The following is a 16,532-nucleotide window of genomic DNA, read 5'->3' as shown; positions in this document are numbered from 1 at the left end:
ACAGAGGCTGACGGTGCCCAGCAGGTTACTCTTGAAATCAGAAACAAAAGTTCATGAGAGACAAGAAGGCAGAAACAACAACAACAACAAAAAAACGTAGAGTGGATCGCTAACTTGCAGGAGCTGTGCAGCTGAGGCTTTGCAGGTTTTAGAAGCTCTCCCTACGCCACGTCTTTAAATATATGTATGTTCAGTCAGCAGAAGGAAGGGACTAACAAGAGCCTTCTGTGGTGCGCACCTGCATCAAACAATGGCACTGATCTCAGAGGGATTTTAAACAGCTGTGCATAAACTTCAAAAGTAATTTGCAACCATATTGGTAAATGTCACCCTTCTTCCCACTAGACACAGCACTTTTAAAAAAGATTAAGCATCCGCAGTAAGCCTGCCATTTTACAAGCGTTACCGAAGATAAGTTAGGGGAAAAAATGAAGATGATGATTCACAAGGTCGGGGTGTGGGGTGGGGTGGGGGACCCAGGACTTAAGAATAGGGCCTGTCTGTCACACAGCCTCGGGCAGGAAGGGCCCAGTGGGGACCGTGGATTCTAGGGAGCAAACTAAGGGAAAAGAACAACGGAGTGGACCCTCCAGGCTTCTTGCATCTCTCACGGAGCCTCCCGAATCCCAGTGGTTTAGAATTTTCTTTGCCAAAAGAAAAGGACAAAGAGGCCGGAGTTGACAGAAAGCGTGGGCGGACTCCTCAGATCTTGTAGGTGGTTCTTAAAAGAATTCAACAGGCTTGAGGTGTGTTCTCAAAGGGCAACTGGAACGTCAAGGACTCGGACACCAGGCACAGATGGTTCATTTCCCCACGGGCAGGGAAAGGGCACGGAGTGCTCTCTCTTCACTCCACCTTCTCCAGCCTAGTCCCCTTCAGCCTGTGCCACTCCTGAATCATCTTTTATTAGCACCACGTCCAGCCCGCAAACGGGCAGGACAGCCCAGGGGACAAGGCCGTTCTGTGGCGCCCTCCATGCAGGAATGACCGGAGTCTCCCAATCCAGCCAGCCCGTGGACCTCTCTTCCTGCCCACTGGGGAGCGCCCACGCCTGCAGCATTCAACAGTCACTCTCCCATTGATAACGGTGGCTCTCGAAAATCCAATACCACAAGATACTTTATTGCACAAATTTTGCTTGGTTAACCTGGCCCTCAAAGATGGGGAATAACCTCACTTGAGGCTACAGGAATGAGCACCCAGACTTTTTTTTTTTTTTTTTTTTTTTGGTATCTTTCAAAGACCTGCCTCCCCCTCCCCCAGGCCCTTGACAAGAAACTTGGCTTGTTTAGAAGCCTGAGCAATGGCACCCCAGTCCGTCATCCAATACATTCCCAGAAAACGGGGTATGCTCCCCTGTGGACAGGATACCATCTCCAGAAAACGCCTTTCCTCACGCATTTTTTACCAAGAATATAAAAACTTTCCACCTTCTTCCCTCCCCGCAGGCCCCCTTTCGTTCAGGTGAGAAGGAAAAGGGAGAGGAAAGGAGGAAGCGCCCCCAGGCCGGCGGCCCCCACCCGGCTAAGGTCGCCAGCCTCCCGCATCCCATGCGACCCGCGCCCCAGAAACCCAGCGGGGAAATGCCCCCCGGTGCGCTCCTGCGCCCGCTTGGTTCCATTTCCTACTCCGCCTGCTCCCCCGGTAGCCCTCACCCCTTCCCGGAGGCTCTCCGAGGGGCCCGGGTGGCCCTTCCCACCACGGGTCTCGGCCCCTCCAGCCTGCTCCCTCCCGGCGGCGGCTCGGAGCGCGGGGCCCTACCTGGAGCGTGCGCGGCGCCTCTGCTGCCCCGTGGCGCGGGGACGGCGCGGGGACTGCGCGGGGCTGGCGGGGCTGGCAGGCCCGGCGCACTGCGGGTGCGCCCAGAAGGCGGTGCCGGCCAGGGGGCGCTCGCCAGCCTCTCCGCCAGCCCAGCCTCCCGGGACCCGGAGCCCCTGGCCAGGGACGCGCGCTCGGTCCCCCGTCGTGCGCCCCCGGTCCCGCGCCCCGGCTCCCGCCCCCCACCTCCTTACCAGCCACTTAGTTGCCCAGCTGCGAACTGGAGTGGGAGGCGGCGGCCGGAGGGCCCAGGACAGCCCCGGGAGGGCGGCGAGGCCGAGCAGGAGCGCCCAGGCTCCGGCCACATTCTCAGCGTCAGGAAAAGGGGCGAGAGGCCACATGCCTCCCTCCCGCCAAACTGAAAACGAAACGGCGCTCCAGCAGATTGAGTGGAAAAAGCTGTGTCTGTTTTCTCTGTTTTTTTACACTAGAACGGTCTTGTAAACATTGCTGCTTTTAAAATGACCTACCCCGGGAAGTTTGGGCACACTTCTGTCCTGGGATCATCGTTTCTAGGTGGCTTCTGACCTGGGACTTTGATTTTCTGTATCTGTACATTGTCGTTTTATACACAATTGCCAAGGTGGAACTGTTGTCAACTTTACTGTGCTTGAAGCTGCAAAGGTGACGTTGCCACCGTGCGTGTCATTTTAGGACTTTTTATGCCTTGTGGGTAATACTAATGACGGTCACAATGAGGATAACTGGGGTGGTTTCCTTTCTGTACTCCATGTAACTAATTTCTCATTCAGGCTAGAACATTGTTTGTCTGGTTACTAATACACTTACTGAATGGTTTCCTTGCAATGATGACATCAAATAATTAAAATGTACTTGATTAAGACTTTTCTTGCTGTAGTGTACTAAGATCAGATGAATCTGAGTAGTAAAACAGTAATTTTTTGTCCTTTTTTCTTGTTTTGAGAGAGACATTAAAAATGATTAAAACAAACAAAACAGGCCAGGTGCGGTGACTCACACCTGTGATGTCAGCACTTTGGGAGGATGAGGCAGGTGGATCGCTTGAGGCCAGGAGTTTGAGATCAGCCTGGCCAACATGGCAAAATCCTCTCTCTCCTAAAAATACAAAAATTAACTGGGTGTTGTGGCACGTGCCTGTAATCCCAGCTACTCAGAAGGCTGAAGCTGGAGAATCATTTGAACCTGGGAGGAGGAGGTTGCAGTGAGCCAAGATTGCACCACTGCACCCCAGTCTGAGGGACAGCAAAACTCTGCATAAAAAGAAAGAAAAGAAAAGAAAAGAAAGAAAGAAAGAAAGAAAGAAAGAAAGAAAGAAAGAAAGAAAGAAAGAAAGAAAGAAAGAAAGGTGTAGCAAAAGCCCAAAGTTGAATTAGCAGCCTTCTGATCATGGGAGTATAGAATGTCAGCTAAAAAGGACCTCTGCGGATGGCAAGACAGATGAAAACTGAGGCCCAGAAGTGTTTCATGACTTGATTAAATCACTCAGGTGTGCACTGGGAAATGAGTTATCGTGATGCCCCTAATGTATATGAACCCAATAAAGCCCCTAATCTATATGAACCCAATAAAGCCAACACACACACACCTTTCAAGGATAAAACTATATTCCATTAAAATTAGCCCCACATTTGTCAATATCCAACAGCACTGGACTGACCCTCAGGCCAGAGGCTGTAGCTCTTGGAAGATCCTAGCCAGGAGGCTCAAGAGTGGCCAGTACCTCAGAAGTGCTGGCTCACTCTGACATCAGCAGAACCTGGCGTATAGTAGGTGCTCAACTGGGTATTTGCTATGGAAATTTGGCAGGAAAGTGCGTCTATGTCTGGAAACAAGGAAGCAGAGCCGAAGCAGTGATTCCCAAGCAGATTCTTTCTGCAAACTACAAAACAGAAGCTGCCCTAGCTCAGAGTGCCATCCACCTGGCTCTTTCTCCAATTGTTTTTCAGTGGATCCTGTTACACTGCGAAGAAGAAATGGCAAACTGATAACAGCTGCTGTGCCTAAAAGATGATAAGTTCCTCACACCCCATATCTGGGTTTCTCATTGACAATTAGGCACTGAAAGGAAGCTCATATGTCCTGTTAATGTAATCAGTAGTTAGTGGCTTCAGAAAAAGTTTCATATATACCCCAGGTATGAGAAGGACTTTTTTTTTCCCTTCTTTTTGAGACAGAGTCTTGCTGTGTTGCCTAGGCTGGAGTGCAGTGGCATGATCATAGGTCACTGCAGCCTTGATCCCCCAGGACCCAAGTAATCCTCTCACCTCAGCCTCCCAAATAGCTGGGACTACAGGCACACACCACCATGCCCAAGCTAATATTTAAAAAGATTTTTTTTTTTTTTTTTTGTAGAAATGGAGTCTCACTATGTTGCCCCGGCTGGTTTTAAACTCCTGGGCTCAAGTGATGCTCATACCTCAGCTTCCCAAAGTGCTGGGATTATAGGGGTGAACCACCATGCCCAGCCTGTGATGACTTTAGATGCACCACTCATATAATATTCCTAATCTTATGTGATATGTATCATCATCATCATCTCTCTTTAACAGAAGAGAGTAACGAGGCTTAGAAAGGTTATGCATCTCCCTCAAGATCCCATGATTAATAAAGTACCAGAACCAAGATTCAAACCCAGGTCAGGCTAAAGCCACCATCTCAAGAGCTGCTGAATAATTAATTCTCTTTTTTTTTTTTTTTTTTTTTTTTTGAGATGGAGTCTTGTTCTGTCACCCAGGCTGGAGTACAGTGGCACAATCTCGGCTCACTGCAACCTCCACCTTCTGGGTTCAAGTGATTCTCCTGCCTCAGCCTCCTGAGTAGCTGGGATTACAGGCATGTGCCACCATGCTCAGTTAATTTGTGTGTTTTTAGTAGAGATGGTGTTTCGCCATGTTGGCCAGGCTGGTCTCGAACTCCTCACCTCAGGTGATCCGCTCGTCTCAGCCTCCCAAAGTGCTGGGATTACAGGCATAAGCTCTTGCGCCCGGACAAGTCTCCATTCTTACATCGTGCACTCAACTTCTCTTTCTTTCTCTTTTGGACAGCTGATCTTTGAGGACTCTTGGCTACTCAGTCGTCCTATAATCGTATAGTCCTACAATAGGAAACCTGTTAACCTGAAGACTGGATCTTTTAAAACAACATCCATCGTATATCTAAAAAATTGGGATTTTTTAATTTTAAAATTTCATCTAAAACAAAAAATTCACGTCTGTTCTGGGTATCCATTAAGTGTAGTGGACACCTCTAGATATTCTTGATGCCAGCATCCTGTAGACCCGCCACCTCCTTTCCCAGGCCACAGGGTGTTTCTGTTTTCTATCAGACACTGTCTCTTCATTTTATAAACGCGGCTGCTCTCAGAAGTTCTCCACACCTTTGTTCCTGGAAGAGGAAATGGCATTTCCTGGAGGGGATGACACGTGGGTGGTGAGGTTCCAGTCATTACGTTAAACACACACCAACTTTCAGCTGTGTACTTCTTTTCCTCTTTCAGGTTCTACCCTGACGTTTCCTGGAATAATGCTGAGGACTGCCTGTGGGGTAGCCGCTGCATTCAGTTCACTGCATCTCGGAAACACCTGACCGCTGCCTTGGATCCAGCGGCCCTCCTGAGAGCTGAGGAAGCAGGAACTCCTATGTGTCTGCTCCCGGAGCTGCCACAACCCATTTTCCTGCAACTCGGAACTTGGAAAAAGGAACCCAGGACATCACTTTGCTTTTGTTTTGGACCTAGTTGGTGATTATACTCTCTCTTCCATGGAGACTACCTCTTGCATCCTTCCTTCTATATGAGATTTAGGATAGAAATTAAAAAGAAAACATCTTATTTTGAGTCTTGATTTGGAGAAAGGTAGTATTCGGGGAGAAGCAGGCTATGATACACACAGAAAATTCGAGGACAGAGTTACTTAACAAGGACATTTCTGTCTCTGCAGCAGTCACAGCTTGGAGGAAACCAGTTCGCACTATTTGATGAGGAATTTGGCCACCAAACCACTGATACTTTCTCAAAGGTTTGGCAGAAATTGTTTTTCGAGTGACTCACCAAAGTCCCTAGAAGAATCAGCGTGGAATTAGAGGACAGTGGCCTACCCTCGTCAAGGACAGGAGTGACACGTGAAGTCTAGTGTCAATTTATTCAGAAAATATCAAAATTATTTTGGGAGCTATGGGTCAGAGTTGATAGGCACAAACAAATAAACAAACAAACAAAAACATAGGTATTTTAAATTCACAGCTTGGATAAGAAAAAGGGAGATGTTGTCATTTCTCTTCTTCAATCCAACTTTAGATTTTCAAGCCAGAAAAAGATAATTAGAAGTCAGAAATTGTTATTGCCAGAAAAGAGCTCTAAACCCTGAAACAAACAAACAAACAAAAAACCTGGCCCTCCTCTTGGGGAGTGATACACCTCGATTACTGTTGATAGTAAAACTGATATCAACTCTTCCAGTGAAAACCAGTGAAAGGCGAACGTAAACCTTACCCTGAGTTAAGGTTTGAAAACTGTTTATAATATATATTTGAAAGTTCCATTATTTAAAATATGTATTAGACATGCTTTGTAATGTTACTTTAAAAAATCTTACACAAGGGAGGGGAAGTATATATTATTCCTTCATTTAAAAAGAGATACAGTGTGAATATTAGTTAATATTTATCGTACATTTACTACCTGTGTCGAGGCATAGTGTGACACACTTTATTTCAATTATTTAGTTGATTCTAACAACGAATCCCCTGAGCTGGATAATATCCTCTTCATTTTACAGATGAGACAATTGAGTCTTAGAGGTTAAACAAATGATTTCCTAAGCTCATTCAGCCAATAAGTGGTAGGGGACTGCTTGACATCGGTCCGATTGATCCTCAAATCCATGATTTCTGCCATCATATTCACAGAAAGAAGACAAGAGCTGAAATTATAGTCTGACTCTTGAAACAGTCAAAGAATCGTGTATGTTTATGAAAGTTCTGATTAATAAGATATTCTGAGGACAAAAGACATGGATAGATGGGCAATGTGTAGATTAGAATGTATCACAATGTCCACTAAATAATAAAACCATAGAAAATGAAATTTAATCCTTACTGTGTAGAATATTTAGAGTAGATTGTTTTTTCCTGGGTATCAATTACTATTACACTATACAAGAATGAAATTAAACAAGAAACGGTTCCTCTGGTATTTTATTTTTTTAAAGGTGAGAGTTATAAAAACAGTATTTGCCATCTGGTTTTAGTTACGGCTTTGGAAATTCTATGGGTACAATTTGTTGTCATTATTGTTGTTACCACTACCGATACAGAGACTCTAACTGTGACATTAGTTTCCAAATCAGATAGTGAATAACTACGTTTTCAATGTTGTCTTAACACAGATACAAGTTAACAGGATATGCTTCTGGTGTGTTTCTGGATTCTAAGGGTAGAACCAGCATAAAACTAGTCAGTCCAAGTATTTCTAAAGATCCCCAGACACAGTTCTCCTGGATTTGGGAAGCCTGGAGATATTAGCAGAATAACTATGGCCCAAGTGAGTATAAAATTTTGTCTGAAATTAAAGAGATATTGATTAGATAATCCACAGAGACTGCTTTTTAGTGATTATCTTCCACCAGAGTAAAACAACAGCAACCTGAAAACCCAAAAGACCATACGTTTTAATGGCAAGTCCTCCCCAGGAAGGATTAATCAATCTGAGAATTCATCTGTAAATCCAGGAGGAAGAAATCAAGATGAAAACTGTCATATTGATAAATTTGATTGTGGCAATTTCATAGTTTGACGTAGTGCAATTGCTTTAGATTTGAAAGGGAACTTACTTTTGAGTAAGTCACTTTATCTGTTTAGATTTGAAAGGCACCTTACTTTAGAGTCAATCACTCAGTCTCTTTTATGAAAAGGAAAATGCCACACGTGACCCTCATCATTCCCTTCTCCTTTGTCCATAGCCTGTCTTTATTCTGCCATACACACACACACACACACACACACACACACACATTGGGAAGAGATTTCTCATTTTACAGAAAGTATGCCGGGCTACACAGGATATTCTATCAGGTTTCTTCCAGCTATAAAATTCTGAGACTATCAAATTAAAGTACTAATTGTCAGTGATGGGGGATGTTCTACAATTTGCTTCTGGTGGTACTCATTGCTAATTTCCTATATTCACTGGCATAAAAAAATTTCAAACACCCTCATAAAAGGCTATACTGGTAGTACCAGGAAAACACTGAAAATCATTACTCTCTGTGTTGTGTCCGGCTTTTTTGGCTACATCATCACCTCGACCATTCACTTTTAAAGAAAAACTTCTGTGGAACAAAAATGTAAAGATTTTTTTTTTTTTCTTGGCGGCTTAGCACAGTGGCCTAGTGTGGCAGACTATGTGTGCTTGTTGTGTGAGTCACTTAGACATGCTTTGTTTCTTGGTCACAGTTTATCCCTCAACGCAAGCATCTCACCCTCAAAATGTTTGTATGGGACCCAACCGGCAAACCTGGAGATGGATTATTTCTTTCACCTTGGATTGGCTCATCTGCTGTGAGTGGAGCCAAGCTGACATTTCCTTTCCTTTCTCTTCTTTCCGTCCTTTTTGTCTGCATATCACTAGGTAGAGGCAGCACATAAGAGAGGGAAAGTCATGCACGTGGAGTCCAGCAGATCACCCAGAAGGCAGATGTTCTATCTCCAGATTACTCACTAAAACAAACAAAACCACACCTAGATTGCCTGGTACTTAAATAAAATGCACTATGATGACTGAAGAAAAATCTCTTATACTTAAGAAATAGTCTTAATAGCTCACATTTGTGTTTCTATTAGCTTACAATCCTATTTCTAATATTTGTATAATATTAAAAATAACTTTTAAAATGAACTAATCTTTTCATATCTCTTATGAGAACTTGATGGAGATATGATGTTTGAAGATCAGAGATACGTGGTATTTGAAATCAGAAAATGTGTTTATTTTTCTACAGATTACAAATGTCATGCATTATTTCACAAACTCTTCTCAAAGTGGTGATTTTAAAATTACTAAAAGGAGGGTATATTCATATCACCTCCCAGCATTATTATAGTAAGATTGATTAGCTATACCCTCTAACGTGCTTTGATCCCTACAAGCCTCAAGAAGAGAATGGTGCAATTTGAATTAATAACTACCCGTTATAGAGCATTTGCATTACAGTATTTTCCATATATGATCTTATTTAACCCTACGGCAATCCTATGATACGGGGACTGTGCACACATTACAGATGACAACTTGAGGCTCAGAGAAAGTACATAACTTACACAAGACCACAAAGCAAGTGAGAGGCAGAGCCAGGATCAGAACCCAGGTAGGCTTCATTAGGAGCCATGCTGAACTCTGTCTAGAGAATTCGGACCACCAAATGCAAAGGCTAAAAGAAAGGGTCATATTCCACATATAGATTTCGAGAAATGTTTGTTATTTTTCTTATGATAAAGATTATGCATACACACATACACGTGCACACACACACACACACACACACAACTAGAAATTAGAGAAAAGAAAAAAGATTAGCCAGAATGTCACCACCCACAGACAGATAGCATTTTGGTATTTTTAAATATTCATTTATCTATACTTTTTTGAATTATTTTATTTTAAAAATAACTTTTACTGGTTGCCTGATTATGAAGTGATAAATATTCACCATAAATATTTTGAAAAATATAAAACTGTCTATAAAAGAAATTTGAAATCATTGCTAATCTCAAAATATAAAGATACCTGTCAATACTTTGGCATTTTATCCTCCTTGTGGCTGAGGTCACATATCTTGAGACTGAAGCCCACATTTTCTATACCATATAGTTTATAGTTTAGGCCACATCATTTTTACAATTGTTTCTTTGGTTTTGACTTGATTTGCTCATGTTCTATGTTTTAGAAAATTGCAGATGTGATTTTTTTGTTCTGGTTGCTCTGAATAGGACAAGCTACTTTGCTTTTTACTGAAGGACAAATATTGTTCCTACACATATAAAAAAACTCAAAGAATGAGTAATGATACTGTTTAAATCTGCCCTTATAACTCCAAAGAATGACTTCAAATTTTCTTTCTTCCAAAGCAACTTTTAAAAGCATTTCCACTGCACAGTGAAAGAAAACCACAAATTCCTTGTTTAATATCTGGAATCATGTGCTTTTAACAAGAGGAAAAGGTCAAGTCTGAAGCAACTGATACAGAACTGCCAGATTAGGTACGTAAATGGAGGAGTTACATCCATTTGGGAGGGCTGCAGAAACGTGGATTGGATTTTAATCACACTGAGAAAGTTTCTCTTGAGCAAAAGACATGATGGTTGTTCCCCAGAACCTTTCTGTCCTGTCCCTTGCTCTGCCAAGGGAAATAGAAAAGACATAAACATTTAAGAACTTAAAAGGCTTCTGGATAAAACTCAGCTTGGTGCAGCACATTTTAGCTACCATAGCTTTACTCCCAAGCTTCCACCTTTCCTAGGAACGTAGTAAAAACCTGAGCTAAAGAAACCGAACAATAGAAGAACTGAAATTCTTTAAACCTGAGTTCTTGAGGTTGTAGTTTTGGTACACTCCATAAAGTCAAAGCCCTAAAAAGATTTTTAAAAAACAAAACCCTTATACCTGTGTCTCTTTCCCCAAACCTCTCTACATTTACTTACCTTTGCAGACTTACACATTCTCGTTTTCTTGTGATTGCGTTTGGATAGAATGAAGACCTCGTCCACAGTTCTCAACTTAAATTCTTTCTTCTACTTCTTAGCTATGAAAGAAAATTCAAAAAATTCAATGCTCTACTTTGTAACTCCCTGGACATAGTGAGTCCATTATGTACATCATGAGGAGGGAGTGGAGAAAGTGGAATTCTTATGTAAATTCGTACAACTTTGGAAAACGGCTTACCAGTACCTACTAAAGCTGAGCATATGCAAAACCAGTGACCCAGGCATGTCATGGGTACATAACCTACAAAAATGTAGACATAGGCACTAAAAGACATCTACAACATGTTCACTGCAGCCCAGTTCATAATCAACCCAGAGTGGAAAAACCCAAGCATCCACCAACTGGAGACTGCACAATAAAACTGTAGTATTTTCATCAGTAGAAACATGCCACAGCTTGAACACATGCTGAAAACAAAATGTCAAGTAAAAGAAGCCAGGTCCAAAAAAAAAAAAAGACACACTGTATGATTTTATTTACATTAAATCTAAAAACAGGTAAAATTAATTCATGCAATGGAAAGTCATGAGAGTAGCTACTGCATCTGGGGAGGCGGGTGATGGAGTGTCAGGGAAGGAGCACCAGGATGGCTTATGGTGCTATTTTTATGACTTGATGTAGAGGGTAGGTAATAGGTAGGTCCACTTTGTAAAAGTTCATCTAGCTGTGCATTTGTGACTTGCATTCTTTTCTGCATGTGTCAACTCCAGTAAAAAGATTACTTGAAAATCAAGTATAACATTATTATATTTACAAAGCCCTTTCTATGTAGCCAGAAGCAGGGTTGGTTTTCCAGGTGACTGAGAATTCGTCAGGAGCTTAGTGAGTGGAGGGCAGGGGACAAGTGTGTTCTTTCTCTCTCGCTCTCTCTCTGCTGTTCTGTAAGGTAACAAGTTAGGCTTGGTGACAGTGTGACCTTAAATAAGCCATGCATACTTTCTGAATCCTTTTTTCTTATTTGATGAGTGAAGTGTTAGTTAAAATGGTGTCTCCAGTCCTTTCCCATCCTCACTGCTATGATTCAAGCCCCCTGCTTCTCTGTGAGGCTTCCTCTGACCTCTTGATTTCACAGTCACCTTTCTCTCTTCCTCTCTCCTGTGTCCTCCCTCGCCACCCCCATCTCTGTCCCCCCAGACTTGAGTTTGTTTTATATCTCTTCTGGTATCTCCTCTGGTTTCCTGGCACCATGTCTTGTGTAGAGCAAATAATAATGCTTTAAAAATTTATCTGTGAAGGAAAAAGTTCAGTAAAGTGTGAATTTTACATTATAGTTAGTGGTTAAATGCCTTAAACACTTAAAAAGTAGAATTTATCTCAACCTGGGCAAAAGACAGACCATGCCAATTTCCAAATGGAATCCAATAGCAAGAATGCACGAAGAACAAGCAGGAGTGGTGAGGATTTCCTCACTCTGTCCCTCAGAGGTGACGCGTCTCATCTGTGAGATGAAAGTGTCATCACGTCACTGATATAAAGTGTAAGTACAGGGAACATAATCATCTGGGAGATTTTAATTTGAGTTAATAAAAGATAAGATGTTAACGCTAAGAGTCTTGGGGCTTGGCAAAGAATATTTAAAAGGAGGGTTGCTGGATAAAGAAACTGTGGTACATTTATATGTTGGAAGACTACTCAGCCATTAAAAGGAATGAATTAACAGCGTTTGCAGTGACCTGGATGAGACTGGAGACTGTTATTCTAAGTGAAGTAATTCAGGAATGGAAAACCAAACATCGTATGTTCTCACTGATATGTGGGAGCTAAGCTGTGAGGATGCAAAGGCCTAAGGATGATACAATGGACTTTGGGGACTTAGGGGGAAGGTGGGAGAGGGGTGAGGGATAAAAGACTAGAAATATGGTGCAATGTACACTGCTTGGGTGATGGGTGCACCAAAATCTCACAAATCACCACTAAAGAACTTACTCCTGTAACCAAATACCATCTGTACCCCAAAAACTTATGGAAAAATAAATAAAAGAGGGTTGGATGATAAGAATTGGTCATCTTGTTTTCTGAATTGTTCCATTGTACTTAATTGTACTTCTTTCCTTAAAGAGTTGAAAATATTCCTAAACTGCTGGAGGATACACCTCTGATAGCTTCAGACAAATATCCCCTTAATTATTGTTTCGCCACATTTGTCTTTGCTCACAGAGAACCATTCTGATCTGTGGTTTAGCCTCCCAAGTGATTGAACAATATCGGTGATCTGAGGCAGACCCTCCGTGATGGATGACACATGAGTCTCTTGCATGATTTTGCATCATGTATTGATTACCCAGACAAAACTGAGTTTGTAAAGCTGCTAAATCCAGGATCGAGTGCTGGGATAGGAGACATTCAAGGAGGAAGCGTCCTGAGGGGCTCATCCTTCAGTAGCCAGCCGTGCCCAGAGCAGAGGGGAGCACAGGGTGACAGAGTGAGGCAGGCAGAGGAAGCCGCACGTGGCCAGGTGGGAATGGACATCAGGCTCCTGACTCCTCTCCTCATTCAGCTGCACCTTCAGCTTTTCACTGGCAGACACCTGTGGCTGCTGAGTTACCTTCCCCTCCAGCGAGTCGACTGGCAATTATCTTATGGTCCTAAGGATGTTTCTGGTGTTGCTGAGAAAGTCAGAGAAATAGAGGAAAATGTCAAGCTATGCTTTTGGAAAAGCATAGATGTTAACTTGTTTGGCTTCTCACTCTCAGCCTTAAAGAAACGTGATCACCTCCTTCCTCACCTGTAGTGGCAACAAATCCTTGTAACAAACGTCTTCCATTGATACTTGAAGAACATGCTCACATAGTAAGTGCTGGTTAGTTTGTACAACACGCCTCTGCTTCTTTTTATCTACCTCACAGGTGAGAATGAGTTGAAATAAAACGTGGAAGTTCCTAAGAAGCACTCAATATTGTCCCTCCCCACCTCTTTTCTGCTGTTACCTGCTCTGGGAGCAGGGGAACAGGACAATGTGCTGTGGTGGCAGATGGTGGACTTCAGAGTCCTAGAACTCCAGATTCATGATCCTGACATGTCTAGGCTCCACCACTGACAAGCCATGAGGACTTGGGGAGTCCCATCATCTCTCTGGGCCTCAGTTTCCTCTGCTGTATAACAAAGCAATGGACGAGATAACATTTCTTTCCATTTAACAAATCCATAAAGTGCAAAAGAACCTAACTCTGACAAATATTTGTATAATATTTTTACTCTAGATCAAGATACGTGATTTTTATTGAACTGAGATGGATTGACTAAAAATTACGTCTTCAGCTCACTCTAATTTATTGCCTTAGAAGAAGGATTAAGTGAGATATTTCCATTTCTAGTGACAGGTGGCTGACACTTCGAAATCTTCCATTTCATTACTCACCTTAATGTTTTCACTAAAACACATGTGGTTTTCAAACACAGGAAGGAAAACATGGCAACCTGTGGTTACAATTTCCACTAGAAAATAGAAAAGGTGTAGGTCAGAAAGAATGTTTGTGGGGTGTTCCTTTTTTACTTTAAACACGAAAACCCATGTCAGAAGAGTGTTCTCTTGAGAAGAACACTGTTAATTGTTGCAATTTTCAAAAGCTGATGAGAATGGGCCCAATGGCATCTGTTGTTGCAATCAGAGCAGTTGTGGTTGAAGAACTGCAAAGGCTTTAGTGCCAGGGATATTTTCAATCTTCTACCGTGTCTTCAAGCGGCCTCTCTCTTTTCTTTTCATTCAAATTCTGGGAAGCCTAAAGAAAATGTCATTTCAGGCAGTCCTTCTCATACCCAAGTAGCTCCAAGAATCCCTTTTCAGATCCCATCTTGAAGCAAAGTAGCTTGTTCAAATAACTCTTCCTCTGTAGCATTTACTTCACAGTTATTTTCAGCCACTGGTTCTGTAGTTTGCTGTAATCAATTGAATTTACCTGATACTTAAAATTAATTAATTATTCAATAAATATTTGGAGAGAGCCAACTAAGTTTACGACATGAGCACACATCTGAGTTAATTGGTTAATCAGAAAGAAATGCAAAACACAAAAGAAAAACGCCTTTGAATTTTCTACATTGTAAACATCTACAACTATTAGAGATATGGAGTAAGTTTTAAGTAAATTCTATTTTCACAACAGACTGCTGTTTGAACATGGGAAGTCCTCTTTCCAGGTGGCCAGGGTACCTAGCAGGAGCGGGTGGGAAATCACTCCAATGAATGTTATATATTGGTTCAAGAAACCAGCTGTTCAACCTGCAAGAGAAAAATGTGTTAACAGAGTAATACACACGTAGTAGTTTAGATTGTTTTCCTTCTAATTGCTTTACTGATGACAATCAAATGAGAATGTGAGTAGAGCACTTCAGTATATCAATAAAAACAGATGCAAGTCATTTTCACGTGCGAGTTCAGTTTTAGAGGGAAGAACTGCAGCATACATAGAACAGGAAAGCTGGAGTGAGCTGTTCTGTATCAAACTCTTATCTGCCAGCAAGCAAGATCTTATTGTATGTATTTATACACAAGCACAGATGTGCATGGTGAAACATGCATTTGTATCAATACAGGATGGCACTGGGGAGGACTCCTGATGGGAGGGAGGACTCCTCCAGTACTTGTTCCACTGTAGCCTGCCCTCAGCACAAGCAACCAGAAAGAAAGATTCCCTAACAGCAGAGTCATACCTGCCACTCTGCCCCAGGCCCTAGGGCTTCCTTTTCCCAACAGGACCCACCCAGCCCCTATGCCCCAGATCCATCTCTGATTCATCTTCCCCACCCAACTCCAGCTGCATCAGCCCCTGTTTGCTTCTTAGCATGCCGGCAGGCTGGAGCCCAGGGCACAAGGCCTCCTTCAGGTTTGGCCTGAACATCAGTTTCTCTAGGATGAGTTCCCTGATCACTGTGTTTTAAATTTCAGTCCCTGTGTAACCCCTGTCCACGTATACTCTAGACCCTATGCTCTCCTACTCTGTCTCCCTCCCCATCCCTCTTTCCAGTTGGCTTCACCTTTCTGGAATAGAAACTCTATGCAAGCAGGGATTTTCCTCCTATATCACTTATTACTGTATCCCAACAACTAGAGAGTACTTGGCACATAGTAGGCATTCAAACAACGTTTGTTAAATGAATTGCATGAATTAAATGTAACTAATCACAATACACGTACAGATTATATGACATCATTCACTTACTTATGCAGAAAGATTGGGTCGCTATGGATTTAATTAGTCCTTTCACATCTTAAGAAGTATTTAATTCATTTACAAATAAAAACAAAGAGCAAATGCTTTACCTCAAGTGGAATATCCTCTTTCCGACAGTTGGAATCAAATTGCCTCCATGAACATAAGTCATAACACGGTGGGCATCTTTCTTTATTCATTGGCCATGATTCTAGCAGTGTGGAGTCCAAGTTGAGGAGTCTCTATTTTCCAGATAGGGTGCCGCATTGGTTTTCTACAGGTGCTGTAACAAACCACTACAAACTAAGTAGCTTAGAACCAAAACGTATTGATGCACAGTTCTGTAGGTCAGAAGTCCAGGCTCACTCAATTGGCTTCTTCAAGTTTCACAAGGCAGAACGTGAAGTTGCTGGCTGGCCTGGGCTCCTACTGGGGAGGCTCCAGCAAGGTGGCAGGAAGGGTCCCTTCAGTGTCCTGAGCAGCACTGTGGCTGCCTCCCTCCCTTGGTCAGAGAAGAAACATTTTAAGAAGTGACACAGATAGCACTCATGCCATACGGATAACTCCTGCTAGTCTGGAGTGGGACTTTGGTGCTGCCACTGCAGACATCTCGTGTAAATGAATGGCTGAGGAAGAACCCCTTCCACACGATGCTGAGTGAGAGGAGCTGGTCACAGAAGAAGAGCACAGACCCTGTGATTCCATTGCCTCAAATACTAGAGCAGGCAGGACCTGTCCGTGGTAGGCAAAATTAGATTGAGGTTGACTACACAGGGACATAAGACACCTTTCTGGCAAGATGAAAATATTTTGTATCTTTTTGA

General features: G+C 42.7%; 1 protein-coding gene and 1 long non-coding RNA gene across 6 annotated transcripts in view; one reads left to right on the top strand and one right to left on the bottom strand.

Moving 5' to 3' along the window:
- Positions 1-2,407, bottom strand: part of PRKCQ (protein kinase C theta) — a 160,029-nt gene extending 157,622 nt beyond the window's left edge. For 2 of the 5 annotated variants that reach the window (XM_026454796.1, XM_026454797.1), the window contains exon 1: positions 2,013-2,222. In XM_026454796.1, coding sequence (XP_026310581.1) covers positions 2,013-2,159 — 147 coding nt within the window. In that variant the 5' untranslated portion in view covers positions 2,160-2,222. Of the gene's footprint in view, positions 1-1,761; positions 1,941-2,012; positions 2,223-2,288 lie in introns of those variants that run through there. The other 3 variants (XM_026454799.2, XM_026454798.2, XM_026454801.2) reach the window with 2 other exon arrangements.
- Positions 2,408-7,083: 4,676 nt separating this feature from the next.
- LOC111554841 lies at positions 7,084-12,241 on the top strand. The gene is made up of 3 exons (XR_002735349.1): positions 7,084-7,339; positions 8,251-8,355; positions 9,922-12,241. It is a non-coding gene; the product is annotated as an uncharacterized LOC111554841 (long non-coding RNA).
- Positions 12,242-16,532: the final 4,291 nt, after the last annotated feature.

The sequence above is a fragment of the Piliocolobus tephrosceles genome, chromosome 9 (genome assembly GCF_002776525.5).
Source record: "Piliocolobus tephrosceles isolate RC106 chromosome 9, ASM277652v3, whole genome shotgun sequence".
NCBI classification, from domain to species: Eukaryota; Metazoa; Chordata; class Mammalia; order Primates; family Cercopithecidae; genus Piliocolobus; species Piliocolobus tephrosceles.
Note: the sequence above shows the minus strand (reverse complement) of the source record. Positions and strands in the feature narration are given on the sequence as shown.